Source organism: Volvox carteri, assembly GCF_000143455.1.
Source record: "Volvox carteri f. nagariensis unplaced genomic scaffold VOLCAscaffold_4, whole genome shotgun sequence".
NCBI classification, from domain to species: domain Eukaryota; kingdom Viridiplantae; phylum Chlorophyta; class Chlorophyceae; order Chlamydomonadales; family Volvocaceae; genus Volvox; species Volvox carteri.
This window is the reverse complement of record NW_003307547.1, coordinates 1545868-1560111: the sequence shown is the minus strand read 5'-3', so window position 1 is coordinate 1560111 and position 14244 is coordinate 1545868. Positions and strand designations below refer to the sequence as shown.

Sequence of the window (14244 nt, the reverse complement as noted above, 5' to 3'; positions counted from 1 at the left end):
CACTCTTCTTGACGTTAATGCCTGCCCAGGTTTCCTCTGTGATTTCCTACCCGCCTAAATTCACGAACGAAAAACCCAAATGGCAAATTACAGCTTTATCCACGCTGTACTTATAGAGAGTAAAGATCATCCGAACGAATCGCCCGTGACTGCGCAAAGAGCCAAACACTACAAAACTGCCTAAAGCCACCGCCACCACAGCTATTAGCAGCAGCTGCGAACAACAGGTCGCCGACCAGCAGCATCTTTCCTGCATTCCTCAAGATCCTGCACGGCCGAAAAAAACCCTCATATACTGCGTGCCTTCAACACCACACAGAAGAAAAACCACATATGCGTCAAGTAACTGCAGTCCTGCCTCCGCAAAGCACACCGTACATGACCCCCCCAAGGCAATCCTTTCCCCCTGCCGAAGCCAAGACCCCCATTTGAACAGGAAAACAAACACAAGAAGCCGCAGGAGGTGCGCTCATAGCAAGCCTGACACACAGGACAAAACCCCTAACCCGTGCCTCGTACCCGGCCTCGTGTCATAGTATACACACCGCCACAGCGACCCAAAGAGAGTCCCGTTTTTCCATCCCCCCAAAAATGCCACAACACCTACAGCCGCAGGAGCAGCAGTACCGTAAAGAGAGAGACCACCAGCTGAAAAAATAACGCCAGAAAAATCTCAGATGATCTCCATGGTGATGATGTCGTCCCCCCCCCCCAACAGCCCTGCCCGCAGCAACTTAAGGACCGCCCCCCAGGTCTATACCGGGGTGTCGACGTCATTCATAAACACGTGTGGCTGTCTTACGGCGGCCCGCTCCGAAGCTGCTTCCAGGGGAGGGCCTAGGCACCCGGGGGCTCCCCCACCCGATCCCCCACCCGATCCCGCACAGGGCTTTGTCGTGTCGGCAGCGCCCAGTGATAGCGCCATACACACACACACACACAACCCGGTCCCCTGCTGCGTATACGAGTAACGCATTAGCTCATTCTGAATCTGCCTCCTCCTTTTTCTCCTTCTTTTCCTTCTTCTCCTTTTTCTCCTTCTTTTCCTTCTGCGGCGTTTGGGAGAGCAGTTGGGAGTTAGTTGGAAGACCACGGTGGCGAGAGGGCTCAAGGAACGAGGGATGGACCAAGGTGCGGCGCACAGAGTTTTGACTCTTTAGGGCTCTCCAATTTAGTTTTTCTTGGCCATGTCAGGCAAGGTGGTATCTTCTAACAACCACCAAATGAACCATCACTTCCCTCCATTACCATCACTTCATTATTAACCGTCCCGTCAACCAATGAGCTGCCCAAGCCCAAGCCTGGCAAGCTTCTCAAGCAGGACAATCACGATCGCAACGAGAGGAGAAAGCCGGACACCAGACGAGCGATGTTGGTATACGGGTAGAGGGTGAGGAGGAGGAGGAGGGACCAAACAGCCATACATCACACAAACCCGCTTGTGCCCATATCTCCATATCGCCCTCCAGGATGCTGAAAAAGAGACCCCCTCTTCCCCGCCCCCTTCCACGATCCTGAATGACCACACCTAGCCGCATAAGCCCCCACTACCCTGGTGACTGAACCCCATGCACGACATAAAAACATAAAACATATTATGCCCAGCAGCGAAACCACGCGGGGGCCCACGCGGTTACCTCCCCCCAACCCAACCCAACCCAACTCGCATGTACCTTCTTCTTCTCGGGTTTGATCCCCTCGTCGCTGGGCGCGGGGGAAGCAGACGCAGCCCGTTTCTTCTCCTGGCGGGCGGAGGAATGGGAGAATGGAGGGAGAAACGCCACCACATCAGTTTCGAGGAGGACGGGCAGGATCAAGGCCGTCTTGCACACATATATATACACACACACGCACTCCCTCTTCCTCTCTCAGACTTTACCTAGGACGTAAAACGTACATACATACGCGAGGCTGAGGCCGAGCTATCGCCAGGGACACAACGGTGCTGCGCAACACAACCCCTCTTGTCTTTAAATTCCTATTCTTTGCTGTGAAGTCGACTGACTGACTGACTCGATGGCTCCTTTGACTCATCCTTGCCACCCAGACACCCCTCTGGGCCCCGCACAACAACCGCTGCGGTGGCGGACACCCCGCAACCGCCCGAATCCAGTCTTAGCTTCAAATATTGTGTAATTCCTCTTATTCCCTCTTAATAAGAAATTTCTTCTCAGAAAAAATGCAGTGTTGTATAGTCCCTAGTCCCCTCCTACTCTTCAGTTCCAGATTCGCTGCGCCCGTAGTTAGCGCTCCAAGTGGCCTCAGAGGGCGAATGGCTCCATTGCGCTCCAGAAGAATTTTCCCTACGTCCCCCTACTGGTCCTTTTCCCTACGTCCCCCTACTGGTCCTTTCCCATCCACTACTCCATCTCCCCATCCCCACATCGCCCCGTGCGCACAACAGTCCGTTTGGCCAGCACCGATATAGACACACAGGTCTCAGCTCTCCTCCACCCGCACCTTCTTCTCCTTCTTTTCTTTCTTCTTCGCCGATTTGGCCTCCGTCTCCTCCATCTCCACGTCCCCGCCCGCTCCATTTTGCGCAGCCTCCTCCTCCTCCGCCTTTTCGTTTGCAACGTACGACAAGGAAGAACGTACGATGCGTTGTGGCGCCAGGAGAAGCACATAAGCAAGGAAAGCATACGTGCTGTCGTCGGGGAAAACTAAACCGCACCAACTAACCGACTAACCAACCAACTTTAATAAATGCTCATGCCCTTCTTGATGTCAAACAATTGCGGGCCAACAGCACAACCCCCAACCCCATGTAACACTTCACTCCACGTGGAACTAGGGTAGATCATCCAACATGTTCACCAACGACACATTAACCCGCCCCCTGCCGGTATCTCCCTCCATACCCAGACATATTCGCACCCTCCCACTCTTCGCCTTTTGTCGCGCACACCACTCCTACCTTCTTCTTCTTGTCCTTCTTTTTCTTCTTCTCGGACTTCTCCGCAGCGGGGGTCTCTGATTCCGGAGCCGCCGCCGCCGCCGGTGTCGCCTTGGGTGCGGGCGTCACCGCTCCCGCTGCCGCGGCCGCTGCGGGCGCGGGTGTTGCCGCTCCTGCTGCCCCCGCTGCACCCCCGTTTGCCACATAGTCCGGCAGCGATCGCAAGTACTCCTTCGGGGTGTTCTCGTTCGGTCGCCCGTGCTTATCCAGCTGCACGGCAATGATGATGATGGGGATGATGAAGAAGAAGATTAGGAGAAGTGGGGATAGGAAATGGCGGGAATGAGTTAGGACTAGTGGCGAAGGGAAGTACATATAGCCGAATATATTGAAGGTGATTGGTTTTCAAGGAGGGGGACCGGATAGCCCCGGATAGAAGCTTTCCTGAGAAAAAAAGCTCCCACCTTCCCTCGACCTCCAATCCGCTAAAATTGTTGGCCGGCATTGTTAGCGTGTCTCGGCCTTCCTTCCCTCCTCACCCCTCTGCAAATCCTCCTTTCGTCCTCTGGGTTCCTTCAACTCTCCTTCAACCTATTGCGAGTTTAATAAACCCTCCCCGCCTTTTTGCCTTTCACACTCCGTCAGGTAAAAAAAAACAGTCTCCCCCAGAAAAACAGGAGTTCTCGAAAACCTCACCCTACCTTCCCCTCTGCTATGAGTTTCTTCTTGAGCTGCGCAAAAGGCCCCAGACCCCAGCGCCGCGGGTACGTGTCGCGCTCCATGATGACGCGCTTGATCTTGGCCACGCAACCGTGGTCCACCGTCGCCATGACCGCCGTCGTCATCTGGGCAATGCCCACCGCAATCGCCTCGCCCTTTGTAGTCATCAACACGATCTCGTCATCGACCTCGATGCCGCTCTCAAAACGCAGCAGACCTGGAATCATCAGTTTCGCACCGTAGCAAATTGCGTTGACCGCGCTGTCCTTGACAACGACGCGTTTGAAACCGGTCAACAGCACCTCCAGCGGCATAATCGCGCGACGGAGGTAGCTTTCGTCCTTGAAGTTGTCGTATATCCACTGCGCGTCCAGGACGTCGTGCATGGTGACCATATTGTTGTTGGGGGACTCGCCCATGATGCCGGAACGAACACGGCGAAGCTCCTGCATGTGCCCTCCGACACCTAGGAGCAAGCCCAGATGGACACACATCGTCCGGACGTAGGTGCCGGCCTCGCAGCTAATCCAAAAGACACCCATGTGGCGCTCCTCATCGTACTCGTACAGTTTTGCCTTGTAGATTGTACGGATACGCAGTTGACGTTTGACGGCAGAGATGAGCGGGGGCCGCTGGAACAGCGCGCCGGTAAGGGTTTCTAGGGCCTTAGCGACGGCGCCGGTGCCTCCCTCGACCTTGGAGTGGAACCGAACGATGCAGACGTACTCTTTGCCGGCGGCCTGCTGGGATTTGGCCAGGCGCGTTGCGCGGTCGATGCAGACGATGAGATTGCCCGTGACTTTCGGGTCAAGGGTGCCGCTGTGGCCGGTCTTCTCGACGCGCAGCATACGCTTCACCCACGCGACGACCTCATGGGAGCTGGGGTTCGAGGGCTTGTCCAGGTTGATGCAGCCGTAGGAGATGTACTCCTTCAGGCTGCGCTTCAGGGGCGTGCTGCCCGCTGGAATGGGTGTGTAATGGCCCGTCCGGACATTGAGCTTGTCGTAGTGCTTTAGCAGGAGAGGCCACTTGCTGGTGTCGAGCTTTGGTATCGTCTTTTCCGGCGCGATAAGGAAATCTGTCTTCTGCTGCACCTCGCCCACGGTCATTTCTCCGACTGCGGCGGCTGACTTGGCCCCGGCGGCCGGCGTTTCGCCCTTGTCCTTCTTTTTCTCCTTCTTTTCGGCGGTACCCATACCGGCTAAGTCTCTATGAAAAGTGCAAAACGTAAAATCAAGCAGGCGCCGCCCTGACGGAAAGAGCGCGACTAATATCGGCGTCCTCTAATACAGATCGCTATCGTTATAATGGTGTGCATGTATTGCAGATGCGAAACAGTAGAGCCCATCCGACATCTTTCCCTCTCGTCGGCCATAGCCGCCGTACTCTGGACGAGAGGCTGCACGTCGGCATCGTGCCAGGTTGCAAAACCAACTGTGAATTCACGGTGAAGTTCTATTAGGGTGATGATGAAGCAACGCACTTAAAGGATCATCTGCACAGTACCTGCGAGAAGACGATCGTGGGGCTTCGATTCACATCTTCACCTTCGCCACAATTAACTTTCCCAACTGTTAACCGCTATGCAACTATGACTTGGTCGGATGAAGTGCACAACAACCGCTACCAAGCTGCCATCGCTCGGGCCACAGCGGAGCGCAAATGGCGCAAACGGGGCCTGCCAGTGCCGGTGATGGAAACAGCACAAACAGGGCCGCTACTGGCGATGGTTGCAGTCACGTCAGGGCTCATTGCTTGGCAGCACTGGGCCACACCACTCAGAGCAGCGCTGGCCCAGCACCCGCTGGTCCAGCAATTCCGCTCGCTCATCTTCGGGCCCGCCTCTTCAGCCCCGCTCTCCGTCCCAAGCAAAAGCGCCAGCAGCAAGGGCATCGTCGCTTCAAAAGTCAGCGCGCGAAAGCCGCCAGTAGTGGTGCCGACGCCGGCGCAGGCAGCGGCGGCAGCCGCGGAGGCGCGCTTGGCAGCGGTGCCCAGCCCGCAGGTATTGTGATCATGCTGATACGGCCGTTTCCTTCCTATTCCCCGGCCCTGCTGCCGTTCGAATCACGCGCAAGAGTTTGGGTCCTTGTGTTGCGGTGCCGCATGGTCACACACATACACACACGTCCTCTGCGGTGCAATTTTTCGCCTCTTCCCAAAGCCCCTTCCTGTCCCGGTGCTCTGCAGACATCTCCGCCGCGAGTGGTACCTCCCATCCCCACCCGACCTGCCCTGACCGGACCGCAGCCACAGGCGAGCACGAGCGCCTCCGAGGCGGCCGAGTCCGAAAATCCAAGCAGCAGTGGCGGCACCGGCGCTGGCGGTGGGAAAAGCAAGAAGAAGAAGGGCAAGAAGCGGCGCTGAGTGAGCGCTGTGGGGTTTTTGGCTGAGTGACCGGCAGGATGGTGGCGTGCGATGGTGGCGGCACCGGCGGCGATGGCGATAGCAGCGGCAGCCTCATCATCCCATCGTGTCATCAGACGTTTTTCTTGGGGTCGTGAGTGAGGTGGCGCGTGTGGGCGCCGCGCCGTGCCGTGCTTTAGGACGCATCCGCGTTGGCATTGGCTCCGTGCCATAAGATCCAACAGAGGTATACAATGCCGCTGAGGTTGTGGGGGATGGCACAGGGTGGACTGGTACGGGGTGAAGCTTAATGGTGGGCTGGATAGAGACGTTTAGTAACTTGGTAGACTTAGCTATGCGAATAGCTAGAGGAAAATGATGTGGGTTTGGGGCTTGGGGATACTTTGGTCGTGGTCTCCGATGATAATGCTGGATTGTGGAAAGCAGTCGGTTAGCAGTTGGTTGCACTTGACCGTTTCCAAAGTCGTCGGTTTCATTGAGCTCGCTTGGAAAGTGCATAGCGCGGCGTGCTGGTCGTGCTGTAGCATAATGGTTTGATAGTCTTATCTGAAGGTCCTTCCTCACGTACATGCTTACGTTCTGCATTGAGACAGCTCTGGGTTAGTCACTGAACACCGGGGATGTCAGGCCCAACTTTGCAAATGCGAAAAACATCAGGAAATGAAGAAGCAAGCAAGCAAATCAAGAGATCTTTCCTCGGCTCCAAAACCACCCCCTAACCATCGTTTGCTTCAACCTAACAGCCACCAACATCAGTCAACATCAGTCTGCGTGCACCCATAGGCCAGATGCCATCCACGTGGCCTCTAGAGCCTTACGCCTTCTGATACCTTCCCAGCACAACACATGTTTATTCTCCGCTTTCCTACCCCTAGTGAAACAGCTGTCCTCCTTTTCCGCTTTTTCAAACCAATAAGCCTCCCTCATCGGCCATGTGGAGCTCTTCTCTCTTGCGCAGCCTTGGCCCTATACCTTTCCACTCCTCTTTCTCACAACCCTCTGGCGCCATTTCCCCCACCTACTACCAGCAGCTGCCGCCACAACAGCAGCCGGCCCATGTTGGAATGTATGTCATTCTTGCCGCGAGCAGAGCTGTACACACATACTCTTGCCCTGGCCGCCACTGCCTTCCACTTGTTTATATTGTCACCAGTTCCAGACACCTTTGGCCCCGGCCGCTGCGGCACGCATGGCACTCAATGTGACGTCTCCATCCTCGATTTTTCACGGAACCACTGCCAGCGCTATGCTCTTCATCCACATCATTTGAAGCACACCGCCCAAGCATATCCTTCCATGAAACCTCATGAGTCAATGTTCACGACACCACCTACTTTCTAGGGCCCCAACATTCAGGAAGGCCTCTTGCCGGTGCTGTTGCACATTTCCTTGTGTGTTGAGCAATGTCGCCTCTGGCAGTCCACACTGCGTTAGAGTACCGTCATGCACCCCCCACACTTCTTCGTCCCCTTGTGTCCACATCCAGGCCACACTGGAGCACCATCTGAAGGTGCTGCAGGCGCTGGGCCATATCTCCTTGGGTGCAGTGGAGAACATTGGGCTGCAGCCGGGCTACAGCCTGAATGCCATGCTCAAGTACATCAGCAGCTCGATTTTCAACTGTGTAATGACCCCCGACACAACCAGCTACAACCAGGCCACGGTGCAGGCCATGCTGGAGGCTGCCAAGGCAGAGGAAGGCGGTGGCAGTGGCAGCGGCCATGGTGGCTGCGGCATAGTGCGCATGAGGCGCACTATGCCTCATCACAACAGGTGCAAAAGGATGCTGACAAGGACCGGGGATGTTCCACACACACACACACTGGCTGTCACTTGGCCAAGGGTCCTGTAAAGTGACAGCCAACTTGGCCAATGGGGGAAAGACGAACCATGAACAAGTGAAGCTGCTGCCAGGGCAAGAGTGACAGCCAGGGGGGGGGTCTACAAGTACAAAATGGCACCTCACCTCCTTCCTTACATTCAAAGCTGAATCTTCAGCCTCGCAAGCGTGTACCAGGCTCCCGCCTGCGTGTTCCAGGCTCCAGCTAAAACGACCTCAGCCACCCTCATCTACCGGCCAAACTGGATGCCGCATGTGGGTCCCTGCTCCGGAACCACACAACTGGGTACAGGGTACGGGTGTCCTGCACAAACGAACCAGACACTTTGCGTGATGCAACCCCATCCTACCCCCCAGGGTGCAACGACACACGATAACTTGTAAGCCAAAAACACTTTAAAGCTATCGGTTTCTGCAACTTCCAGGTCTGAAACTTCATGTGGGCCCATGGGGCCCACATATTATTCAGCAAGGCAATGTGCATCACGTGTCACAACAAGGCCGTATGTACGTGCAACACAAGGCTACCCAAATGGGTTCTACCGGACCCACACTCCCCTCAAACATCGGTGCACAAGGTGAGCCCCCTAGATCACATGATGGACGACGGGAAAAGCACACAGTGTACCTGCTAGAACTCGGGTATACCTCCGACACACACCACCCCAACAGGTGGACTACACAAATGTTCACTACACTGGATGTATACAATTGATATGAGTTGACTGGCCGAGTTAGTGGCAGGCCGTCTTGTGCTGCTTCCAGTCTGCCCGCTGGCACTCCTCACCACAGTACTGGACCTTCTTGCAGCGACCACAGCATTTCAAGGGTTTGTCCATGGTGCCCCCCTTCGAGGTCAGGTGCTTGAGCACGGCCTTCACTTTTCCATCTTTCCCACAACATGTTTGCTAAAACCCTAATTTCCAGATTCAGGTGGCTAGGCTCAGAGCAAGGGGGATGTTGTACGGCCATCTCCTTTTCTGACAGAGGAAACAGGATGGCAGAATCAATTTGACCTCCTCCACATAACGACTAAATGCAACCAACAGGCATCCCAACAGATGGCAGCATGTGATTGGCATGAGGCCCTGTATGCCATGTACCAGGCGCCTAATGTATCCAGCAATGATGCCCAGCTTGCATATCTGCTGCTGCATGATATTGGTGCACAGGATAAATCATTTGCTTGGCTTCTGTGGGACTCTTCATACTCAAGGCTTGTATACAAGGCCATCTGTGCTTTCTACCCAGACAGCAGGGGTACCCAGGGGGGCCCAGGACGCCCATGGATGGTTCGCTACAGTTTGTTTGAACCTCGAAAAGGTCCTGCCAGTCTATTTTCAACACTGTAGTCCACAATGATACATACACTCCCTGGGCCCCCCGCCTGGGCTGTCACCTAGGGACCATACACAACCATCCCCTGTCCAACCTGGAAGTCACACAGGTTTATAGTTACATGGACAAAAGAAATCAGTCCATGTATCGAGATACGGCCACCTAAATTTTCCAAGTGCACCTTATTGGCACATTTGGTAACCTACAGCAATCGGTAGCCTACAAGGTGCACTTGGAAAATCCAAATCTTGATCACCATTCGAATGAGCCTTCCCATGCGTGTCCCTTCCCGATCCCCATTGGGACCTGGTTGGCATATATCACACTCCCGCATGCTTAGGCAATCTATAAACTTAAGGTGGCAGTAACTATGTCAATTATGGAGGTGCAAGTCCCATTTTGCGTCCAAATATCGAACATTGCCAGCAGAACAATGAGTCTCAGTCCTTGTTCACTACTAGGTTCAAAGAGCACCCAGAAAACTATCAGGTCAGCTGAAGTGTGCAGTAAGCACAGATGTTTCTAATCTCAAGCTAAGGGCATGTAGTAGCTCGTCGGGTTCAGAGAAGGACATTGGACACTTTAAGGACACTCCTGTGGAAACTTTCCTTCAGGAGTCTGGCATAATTATTGTGGGTGCCACACCACCTCTCCAGGCTGCTGATTTGTGGGAACACCACTCGAACAAACTGGCCACTTCACACCAGCAGCTATCCGCAGAGGTTGGAGTGCTGAGGGCAGTGTTAAGTCTGTCTCGACTATCTTGAGGTGTAGCTTAGTTGACAACATGCATCGGAAGCTTCAGGAGCTGCCGGATGGCCTGGGCTTCTGCCACGAGGACAAGCTTTGGACCTTCTGCGGGGGCTGGGTGGGAAAGATGAACCACACACAATTGAAGCTGGCTATCCACATATACACCGGTGCCAGTAATAAGTAATGTCAGGTCAGGTGGGAGGCGGATTTGTGATATATGCAAGGGGGTAAGGAACACGGTACACATAAAAGCCAACCAGGTCCCACTGGGGATCGAGAAGGGACACGCATGGGAAGGCTCATTCAGATGGTGATCAAGATGGAGGGGAGCCCAGTTGGGTGGAGAATGACAGCGTGTTGGAACGGGGAACAGGAGGAGCAGGACGGGTTGTCAACACTGCCAGGCTCACATGAGCCTGGCCACATCACATAGTGTGGTCACAAACGCCTAACACTCCCCAAGCCACCATCCACCCCTCGAGCCACAAGCGCCCAATTGCAATCAGCTAATGCCACTCACAGAAACCGGCGTAAAATCTAACTATTTTGCCAAAACTTCCTCGGCTTCATGTGTACTCCCGCTTTACCACACCCGAAGGCAAAAGAAGAAGAGAGATTGGAGGCAATTTATTTTAGTTTGTGCTACACTATTTGCTTATCAGTAACAATTACCCTTGGGGTAGGGTAACATCCGAGTAACTTAGCCATAGGGGATTTTATTGCTATATCTAGCATGCTTTTAGCAAGATGAAGCCTGATAGGGATGGTCAGCGCCAGCGTTGGACTCACTTCCTTGACAAATTTGTACAACTCCTGCCACGGGGCCTTCTCCTCAGTGCTAAGGTCTGATAGGTAGCAGCTGTCAAATAATTCGCGGTTGATCAGCCGCAAGCGGTGAGCTGCCTCCGAGCCCTCCTGGAAAGGGGAGCCCGAACCCTTCCCTAGCAAAACCATGGAGCTCAAGGACAGGCCCTTGTTGCGAGCCCACTGAATTCCGCGCTCGCTTATGATTCGTTCAATGTAGTCCGTCCAAAGCTCATCCTCGTGGCGGAAGCCCAGGCCGTCCGGCAGCTCCTGAAGCTTCCGATGCACGTCGTCAACCAAGCTACACCTCAAGATAGCCGAGAAGGACTTAACGCCTGCCCTCAGCACTCCAACCTCTGCGGATAGCTGCTGTTGTGACTTGCGCAGCTGCTGTTGTGACTCGAACAGCTTCTGTTGTGACTTGAACAGCTGCTGTTGTGAAGTGGCCAATTTGTCAAAGCGCTGTTCCCACAAATCAGCAGCCTGGAGAGGTGGTGCGGCGTCCACGATAATTACGCCGGACTCCTGAAGGAAAGCTTCCACGGGAGTGTCCTTAAAGTGTCCAATGTCCTTCTCTGAACCCGACGAGCTACTCCGTGCCCTTAGCTTGAGATTGGAAACGTCTATGCTTAGTGCGCGCTTCAGCCGGGACCGGATAGTTTTCTGGGTGCTCTTTGTACCTAGTAATGAACAAGGACTGAGACTCATTGTCCCGCTGGCAACGTTCGATATTTGGACGCAAAATGGGACTTGCACCTCCGTAATTGACATAGTTACTGCCACCTTAAGATTATAGATTGCCTGAGTACGCGGGAGCCTTTTGTAATGGATGGATGGATGGATGGATGGCTGTCTTGCATGTTTCAAGCTTCAGCGAGCTCGTACGGCTCAGACGAACCCGGAGGCTCATGAACCGCTTTGACAGCGCCGTCGATAGAAAAAAAGATCAAAAGTAAACAGAAACAGTTTTACGCAAGAAGAAAACGAATGTTTATAAGGAAGAAGAGCGTCAAACTTGGCTCTAAAACACAATTGCCTGGTATCGCAGAGAAAGTTAGGTAGCTAGGTGTTCATGCCGTGATCGAAACATCTCAAAAATCGCCTTCGCAAGGCCACGCTGATCGTCCACTTGCATGATATCATGGATATCAGCATTGACGGGCACATCGAGGTCCCAAAGCTTCTGTCGCGCAGACACAATCGCCGGGAATTCTCCAAAAAAATGTTTCTCATCTTCAATAGCTCCATTGCTACGACACGCAGCGCACATGCGATGCTCCCTAGCCCTGTTGCTCTCACTGTCGGAGACACACAAACGAAAACGGAGTAGGGCACGATGATGCACCGGGGGGATATAACCCGCGTACGGCTTCGGCAGCCCCATCCAGTGCTTATGACGGCACATCTTCACGCCGGGCTTCCTACCGTCCATAGCGAAAACTCTAGGGTCCAAAGCCAGCCTGTCATTCGCCCAGTCGTCATTGACACGTGCCCTATGGGTGTCCATCAGCGCTTCGACATCAAGCTTGCAGGCCGAGTAACGTCTAACCCTCACATCAATGCTTCCCCCGACTGCTTCCTCACCCCAGTCATGCTCTAAGTGGTTAAGGATACGAGTGACTTTGGATCCCCAACCATCAAACTGCGAATTCGTTACCAACGCCAAACAAATTTCCTGACGGAAGGCGCTGTGGTACACGCTACTAGTGTCCTCCACCAAGCTATTCCAGAAGCGAAATACGGATTCAGCCCAGTGCAGCCGTAGCGGCATCTGCCCTAGCTCCAGAAACAAAAGCTGGAGGGATGGAACGGAAGTCCCTACCAGTTGTTTCTGAAAAAGATTTGGAGCTTGACCATTCGGTCTCGTACGGCCACATCGAAATATCATGAACGCGGTGCCTCGTTAGCCGGATAGCCCTTTTCCAACATCGCGAGAACCTGGTCAGGCCCCCACACCTGCGAGCCGTACGATAAGACAGAACGCACTTGCGCATTGAAACACTTCATGCAAACGCTAGTAGCAGCAGACCCTGCCGGCGCAGCTTGTTGTGCAGAGCAAACATAGCCCGTTGGCCAGCCGAGAACAGCTCATCCGTGCAAGACGCAAAACCCGCGTCTGGTCCGAAGTGCAGCCCCAGGTAGCGGGCGCATATTTTCCAGGTAACCGGTCGGAACATCGGTAGCCCCTCTTCAAGTACGCGCATGGTGACCAAGTTATATGCGCTGAGAGCATAGACCTGCCTTCTAACCTGACCATTGGGATGAAAAAACAACTCCTCGCACTTTTGCACGTTGACAGTGAGACCGAAAGCCTCTGACCACTCCCGCAGTGCCCGTAGTAAGCTCATCAACCGTCTCAGTGACATCGTGAATAGGCTCAGGTCATCAGTGTAGAGGGGTAGGGGCACTCGACGACCTTCAACGCTAGGGGTGTCAGGAGAAGCCATGGCATCAGGAAGCACAACGTCTAGAGCATCAATGTAATCTGCAAAACCTTCAAACAAAAAACCGAAGAGCGTGGGGCTCATTGGGCAACCCTGCTTGACCCCTTGGGTGGAGGGAAACGCCTCTCCTTTTGCTCCGTGAACCTGGACTCGCATTTCCACCCGATCGTAGCAGCACTTGATGACATCTAACGCCGACCCCGTGACTCCTCGTTACTCAAGTCTAACCCAGAGCAGCTCTTGATTAACCCGGTCAAACGCTTTCTCAAAATCAAGTTGGGTGTTCGAGTTATCATACGCTGTAATCTCAGAATTGAATTATGAGATACATGGCACCTTTTAAGATTAAGATTAGCCCGAGAGGCGTTGATGTGACTTTGAGCTCGGTCAATGGAGGCAGCCAAACTTGCTTGTGCTTATACGATTTTTATTGGCTACAGGCGAGATACCTTGCGATAGAGAATGCCATATAGTACCAATAACGCGTTTCAGCCGGGCGAGATATTCTGTTTTGTCCGTTACACACGGCCACAGGGACATGGGCGATCCTACAGAGCGGGCCCCCCTGGGCGCTTCACGCTGGGGCCCCGCCCCAAAACCAACCATTTCTTTGGAAAGCAATGTCGGCACGACCACCATCACGCCTACCCTCATTTACGGCCCGTCGGCAAGCGAGTGATGGCCGCCCTGCAGTGTCAGGACCCAAAACATGTGCCATGCCTCCTTCTCGTGCTCCACTGCCACAGCGCACCGGGCAGCCATCACAGCGGCAGCAGCAGCAACAACAACAGTTTCATCCGATAGTGGAAAGAATGGACGCGAATGCGTCCCACCCCACTCCCCTGCCTAGCGGTCCTCGTCTACATGTGAGGGTCTGTGAGGATGGATGGATGGATGGAGGACAAACGAATAGGCGGGAGTGGTCTGCGGCGCGACCACCAGCTTGATCTCACCCCAGAGAGCCAACCATATACTGACAAATGAGCGGACAGTTGTTGCCCAAATACAATGTGACCGTCTGGCACAGGGGGGTGCACTTGATAAGCATACACAGGTATTTGCGGGAGAATATACCCTGTACATTC

General features: G+C 54.1%; 3 protein-coding genes across 3 annotated transcripts; 1 reads left to right on the top strand and 2 right to left on the bottom strand.

Moving 5' to 3' along the window:
- Positions 1-2827: 2827 nt before the first annotated feature.
- VOLCADRAFT_79364 (uncharacterized protein) lies at positions 2828-4926 on the bottom strand (the record flags this gene model as incomplete). The annotated part of the gene is made up of 2 exons (XM_002946727.1): positions 3598-4926; positions 2828-3166 (listed from the first exon to the last, which is right to left on the bottom strand). The coding sequence occupies exons 1-2, from the start codon at positions 4810-4812 to the stop codon at positions 2828-2830; spliced, it is 1554 nt and encodes a 517-aa protein (XP_002946773.1). The 5' UTR covers positions 4813-4926.
- A 160-nt stretch (positions 4927-5086) lies between these two features.
- On the top strand, positions 5087-8740 carry VOLCADRAFT_103199 (uncharacterized protein; the record flags this gene model as incomplete). Its single annotated transcript, XM_002946910.1, has 7 exons — positions 5087-5618; positions 5864-5939; positions 7012-7046; positions 7467-7753; positions 8019-8113; positions 8246-8398; positions 8613-8740. The coding sequence occupies exons 1-7, from the start codon at positions 5208-5210 to the stop codon at positions 8738-8740; spliced, it is 1185 nt and encodes a 394-aa protein (XP_002946956.1). The 5' UTR covers positions 5087-5207.
- Positions 8741-10553: 1813 nt separating this feature from the next.
- VOLCADRAFT_103198 (uncharacterized protein) lies at positions 10554-11486 on the bottom strand (the record flags this gene model as incomplete). The annotated part of the gene is made up of 1 exon (XM_002946726.1): positions 10554-11486. The coding sequence occupies one exon, from the start codon at positions 11484-11486 to the stop codon at positions 10554-10556; it is 933 nt and encodes a 310-aa protein (XP_002946772.1).
- Between the last annotated feature and the right edge of the window lie 2758 nt (positions 11487-14244).